The 6,157-nt window shown below is 42.5% G+C and overlaps 1 protein-coding gene across 1 annotated transcript; it reads right to left on the bottom strand.

The window, feature by feature from the left end:
• Positions 1 to 213: 213 nt before the first annotated feature.
• On the bottom strand, positions 214 to 5,041 carry DGL1 (dolichyl-diphosphooligosaccharide-protein glycosyltransferase 48kDa subunit family protein). The gene is made up of 13 exons (XM_078576937.1): positions 4,693 to 5,041; positions 4,055 to 4,191; positions 3,831 to 3,956; positions 3,403 to 3,456; positions 3,183 to 3,296; positions 2,456 to 2,511; positions 2,342 to 2,380; positions 2,160 to 2,235; positions 1,982 to 2,053; positions 1,253 to 1,378; positions 1,063 to 1,167; positions 898 to 981; positions 214 to 535 (listed from the first exon to the last, which is right to left on the bottom strand). The coding sequence occupies exons 1-13, from the start codon at positions 4,967 to 4,969 to the stop codon at positions 488 to 490; spliced, it is 1,314 nt and encodes a 437-aa protein (XP_078433063.1). The 5' UTR covers positions 4,970 to 5,041; the 3' UTR covers positions 214 to 487.
• Positions 5,042 to 6,157: the final 1,116 nt, after the last annotated feature.

Below are 6,157 nucleotides of genomic sequence, written 5' to 3'. Positions count from 1 at the left end.
ATAAAACTGTTACAATTTTGGCATAGAGTATCACATCAAATAAATGATTCCCAATATTGAACACATGAACCTCTTTACAACCCTAAAAAAATCACATGGATATGCCCTAATAGTTTCAGCATCTGGAATTGCGTTATGTACTCAAAGTTGTTCACCCTCTTAGTCAGGAATGACAAATCTATTGTTTCTGTCTGCAGCAATTGAGAGCAGACATGGCCATCAAAATTAAAACGATCATTAAACGTGTTTGACACTACTCAAATTCATAAGAAATGTCCACTATCGAGGGGGTCAGAGAACCTCATCGGCCCACTCAAACACAAGTTTTCTCTTCCGAGAGGAGTTACTGATCACTGACAATTTCTTGCTAAGAGAAAGATAGAGAGAGGAAGAGTAAGGCTTTGAAAAAATACATAAGAAGAGAGGCCCTGTTAACATGTACCTAAAAGGACCAACCTACGCCAGCCACCCAGCCATTTGCCATCATTTACTTGTTGTACAAGTACACAAAGCTGAAGATGAGGAAACCAGCCATCTGAAAGCCAAGGAGAAGGTTTACATCAGAAGCCTGTTAGCCATTGCACAAGAGGCAAACCCAAAAGAATGTGGATGGCCCAAGTAGGGGTTGACAATCGGGTCGAATCGGATTGAAAGATTAGATTGATTGATCAGCCCAGATAATGATCAGTTCACCCGGATCGGGATCAATCATATCAGTCAAACCGAGGGATTCAATCGATTGCAGACTCATATGGGTTAGGATTAGCTGATCTGACCAGATCGGATTCGATTAAAATAATTGCTTGATTGATCCACCCCTGATCGCGAGGGGATCAACTTAATCCAAAAGAAAATCCGATCAATAGTCAACTATAAGGTCCAAGGCAGTTAACTTACAGCGGAGAAGGAGGCACTGTAATAGGGATAAGCCGCCGGAATGAACCTCTCATACTCATTGTGCCTGAATGGCCTGACTGGGATCTGCAGCTCAAACAGTTTAAATTATGCACTAGCACTCCGAGAACGAGAAAGAAAGAGAGTAGAGAGGATCCGACAGGCCACCTGCTTAGAAAGAGAGAGAGTGGTGTAACCCAGCCTCTTGTACTCTAGCTTAAACTGGAAGACCCCATAAACATCGGGAACCTTGAATGCGGCTGAGTAAAGCCCCTGGGAAGGACAAAAGGATCAATTTCTGACGTACGAAACAAATGTTCAATAAGATGGTTATGTTCAGAAATGAGTTTCGGTGTACCTTTTCATTGGCCGTCAGTGTTTTCAAGACGTAGGGGCTCATCATGTAGAACTGGACCTGCACATCATCGGCAACATAGGGCTCCCACCTCTCCCCAGACCACTCAGAGATCTCCACCAAGTATTCCTTCACACCACAAGAGGAGCGAGATATTGAGAGAGAGAAGAGAGATTGAGAGAGAAAATAAGAGAGGGAGATTGTGAGGGATGGAGCTTGAGAGAGATTATCAGGGATAGAGGTTGAGAAAGAGATTGAGCGAAGGAAGTTGAGAGAGAAAGATTAAGAGGGGTAGAAATAGAGAGAGATTGCGAGGGAGAGGTTGAGAAACAGATTAAGCGGAAAAGAGAGGTTGAGAGATAGAGAGAAATTGGAGGTGAAAAGACTGAGAGGGATTGCTAGGCAGAGAGGTTGAAAAACAGATTAAGCAGAAGAGAGAGGTTGGGAGAGAGATATTGTGAGGGAGAAAGGTTGGGAGAGAGATATTGTGAGGGAGAGAGGTTAAGGGAAAGAGATTGTGCAAGAGAGGTTGAGAGAGAGATATTGTGAGGGAGAGAGATTGACAGAGACAAAATGAGCGATGAGAGAAGTAGAGAGAGAGAGAGGTGAGCGAATGAGGTAGGTTGAAAGGGGAAGAGAGATAGAGACGAAGCGATCCTCTGAGAGATATTGAACCCGTTTTAGATCTTATCTGTAAACTGTTAGGTAGAACTTTCAGAAGAGGACTTCTACCAGGTCGTCTTTGATCCTGTACATGGCCGGCTCCACAATTTCGCCAATTTTATGATGCCTGACATTGACAGCCTGTTAAGAACCTTCCCAATAGTTAGCCTAGGATGTTTATCCCCAACCTGCCTTAATCGAAGGAGCCCATAATAAGAGGATCAAAGCGGAATACAGATAAGCTTGCCTTAAGATGGCCACGCTCGTGGAAAACCCATTTGCTGATTTGAACAGCAAATTGCTCGTTGCCAGATTTCTCATGACTGTGAAGAACCCAAAAGGTATGAGAAGGGATTAAGCAAAAAAAAGGATGTTGAGGAACGACAGAGAAAATACAACTCGAATAGACTTCTCAAGATTTTCACTTACATTGAGTTTGCAGATTTTACCACGCCATGTTTGAAAAGCCTGAAAGAAGTCTCACACAGAGTAAGCGTCAAGGAGATTTTAGGTCATCTCTTGAAAATGTATAAGAAAACATACCGATCACTAAACAGATCAAGGGAGCCGGATATTAGAACTCGGGCATTGTTCCTTGCCTGCGGAAAAATATCAATTTAGGCAAACCGTGGAGCAGTTCTAGTGGCATGGAGTGAAATGTAGTCACCTAAATATTGGCAACCCAATTATTATATACAAGAAGCAAAATAACTCAGAAAGAAATAAACCGCAAAAGAACGCTCGGGAAAAAACACTTTTTTCCAGATGGTTATATGGATTGATTCATAAATTTACAAGCCTTGAAGGCCTGAAAAAATTGAAGATATTCAGACTTTTGCCGCAGATAGCAAAAGAGCACGTTAAGTTAGAATGGGCAAAGCAGGCTAAATAGGTCTGTTACTTTGGGCACCACTCGGCTGGAGATGCAAATAAAAACCTTTTCCTACATTCATCAAAATTTTGAACTCTTATGATGGAAAGAACAACTTCAGTCGCCATCTCCAAATCCAGTTTACCAGTAAGCTTAATTCAACACTGGCCTGAGTTAGCTTGTGAAATGAAAGGAATACCACATCCCATAAAAGTTCAATTACCGTAGAGCTCTAGAAAGAATGCACCGTAAACTCTTAACTACGTATGCAAAAGCCTGGTAATTACTACATAGGTAGAAAAATAGTATTCTGAGAGGTGCAATTTTTTAAAAAACAGTAAATTCGTAATAAAGCTGCGATCATAACCCAGATACTACTTGATGAGATTTCATAATCACCTGCACAACCGAAACTAGAGAAATTGTAGATCCGGTAAGAGATGGAGCCTTTGTGAGCTTAGTCCTTGGGTTTCCCGAATACACACAAGGAGAGGCTGCAAGGATTTTAACTACCTGTAGAGTATGCAGATTAAGAAACAAGCTCAGGATAAGGAAGAGCCACTGTGAGAAGTGAGAACACAGAGGATCCAACTTTAGTTTCACCAAACAGAAACCTCACCATACTATTCGTAGGATTCACAGAATGGGCGATCCCACGAAAAAGCACGGGGGCCTGCAAAAGTTTGTTCACACTACTCAGCAAATAAATAAGAGCCAAAAAAATTAAAGCACACTTTTGTTTATCAAGTAAACGAATTTTAATTTTTACAAAGACTTCACAGGTCAATGTACTTTGAGAGTGGAAATATAGGGGAAAATGACCGGAATATTTTATTGAGTGGGATAATTTGGCATCTTTTCTCATTTTAATGTATCAGTCCCATTTGCTCAAAATGCAGAGATGATTTAAATTTACAGATTAATTTACAGATTATGAGGTTTGATTTGATCTGCAAAACATTTGACGGACAGTAGGAAATATTGAAAAGTTGACTCAAATGAATCTAATACGGTGGGAGTCCTCGAGGAAACAAAATACATGCATACCTTGATCTTCTCCGAGCCCAATATAGCTTCTGACTGGATGAAGTCGTCGCTGGCAACCAATGTGTGATCCAAATCAGTCTGCGAAACTGCATATCCAACATGATCCACAACCATCGATGCAGGGTCCTGAAAATACCCAAGAGTTACCACTATGACACTATCAAACGACAAAAAAAACAAAACAACAGCTCAAAATTAATGCGAGATAGCTCTAATCTCCCTGCCTCATCGAAATCCACGCCACATTCTGTAGCAATTTCTCGAATAAGATCCGAAGCAGATGAATCAGCGGCCAATATCAAATCATGACCTGAATCCACAAAATCAAGAACCGCCGCAAGATCCACAGTGCCACCAAACTCTGCCAATGGAATCAGGAAAATGAGATAAAATCTCAAAAAATCCATCCTAAGAAAGATTACACTTAGTTAATGCAGTTAAACAAAAATAAAAAGAGATCAAAAGTTCACCAAAAAGGAATAACAGATCGACAAGAGATCGCCGCACTGCTTCAAAGTAATTTAGCTAATAAAAATGACGAAATCAGATAAAGTTTGACTGACTATGGGGCAAACAAGATGAACCCATCGTAGGGACATTGCGTCAAGGTAATTTAGCTAATTAAAAAAAAAAAAGAAATCGATTAGCGTTTGACTGGCTCTTGGAGAAGGGGATAAACAAGATGAGCCTACCGAAGGAAATTGCCTCAAAGAAATCTAGCTTATAAAACCCAATCAATCGAAAAAATGATAAATTTACTCTTGAAGAAGGGGGCAAACAAGACAAACCCATCGTAGAGACATCACTTCAAAGTAATCTAGCAAATAAAAATGAAAAAAAAATCGAAGAATGTTAGACTTACTCTTGGCGGAGGGGGAAAACAAGACGAGCCCATCATAGAGGTACTGGCCGTAGCGCTTCAGAGCTAATTTGGGGTCGTCAGCGAGCTGGAACTGGAGATTATAACCCCGGGATTCGAGCGATCTGAAGTAGATGGAGTGCGAAGAACGGATGGCGAGATCGTCCACGAGAACCAGCAGACGGCGACTCGTTGGGTTCTCTTCTGAGAAGGCATTGGACATGGAGATCACCGCCAGAACGAGGACGAGGGCGAAGAAGGGCACCCGCGAGATCGCCATTTGCCCAAGTCCCCTTCGGAGAAGGCAGTGGAAACGAAGATCTGTAGCTGCCAGGGCTCTCTCTTAAATTCTCGTCAACTCAACTTCTATAGACGGATGATGCGCGGAACGGGACGGAACTAAAAGTTCAGAAGCTGTTACAGTTATACTTCAGGGACGCGGACTGGACGGTTTTTTCGTCCGCGAGATTGGACGAAAATCGGGACGGAAATTCATCCCGGGATGAACGGGCTTGACGGTTTTCCTATCCTTAGACGAAAAAACCGCCCCGTCCGGAGGACTCAGACGATGGATGGTAAGGGATGGATGAAAATCTGTTGGATTTCCTTACTACACTTTAGATCTTGCCACATGGCATCGTTTAATATCAATTCCTTGACAGTTTGCATCAAAGTCCCTACTTTTTTTCGCGCACAAACTGATGCTGCCCAAAAGTAATTATACATATGTCCCTCAGCTTTCTTTCTCCTCCATAGTTCCCTAAAAACTTAGAAAATTATACTAAAAATTTTAAAGGTGATTTTTTTTCGTATGGGACGAGGGATGGGACGGTTTTTCTCTAGACGAGACGAAATTGGCAAAGTCAGGACGCGGACGATTTTTTTCTTCAATGTATGAATCCCTGGACGGGACGGTTTGGACAAAGTTGAAATATCCAGACGTCGAACTTGACGATCTTCCTCCCATCCCGTCCATCGTCCACGTCCCGGACGATCTGGAATTATAGTTACAGTGGACCAGAGGAAAGTATAAATATAGTGCACTATCGTCCAGGACAGGAACGAAGGACGGGCGGGGGGGGAAGATTGTTCCATCTTTTAGACGTTCGTCCAAATCATCCCATCCAGAGTTTGTCCTGTCCCAAATTTTTCCGTCCATGTCGCATCCCATCTGAAAACCGTCCCATCCAAGACATTCTTGTTTTGTCTGACGTCTAAGACGAAAAAATATGTCACCCTAAGAAATGCTCTGCTCGTGTGCTGCTTTCCTCTCAACTCTTGCTTGGTTAGCGATCAGCTTACACTTGGCTGTCTATCTTGTGCTCTAGGGCCGCCCTAAACTTTCCCTCTCGCGCTCTTAGCTCATGCTTGACTACTGCTCAGATCTCTCTCTCTCTCTCGGCTCCTACTTGAAGTCCATGGGACAGAAAAACTGTCACGTCCCCCGTCCAAGGTCCCAAAAAGGGAG

Source organism: Wolffia australiana, chromosome 6 (genome assembly GCF_029677425.1).
Source record: "Wolffia australiana isolate 7733 chromosome 6, ASM2967742v1".
In the NCBI taxonomy this organism is placed as follows: Eukaryota; Viridiplantae; Streptophyta; class Magnoliopsida; order Alismatales; family Araceae; genus Wolffia; species Wolffia australiana.
This window is presented reverse-complemented; position numbering and strand designations above follow the sequence as displayed.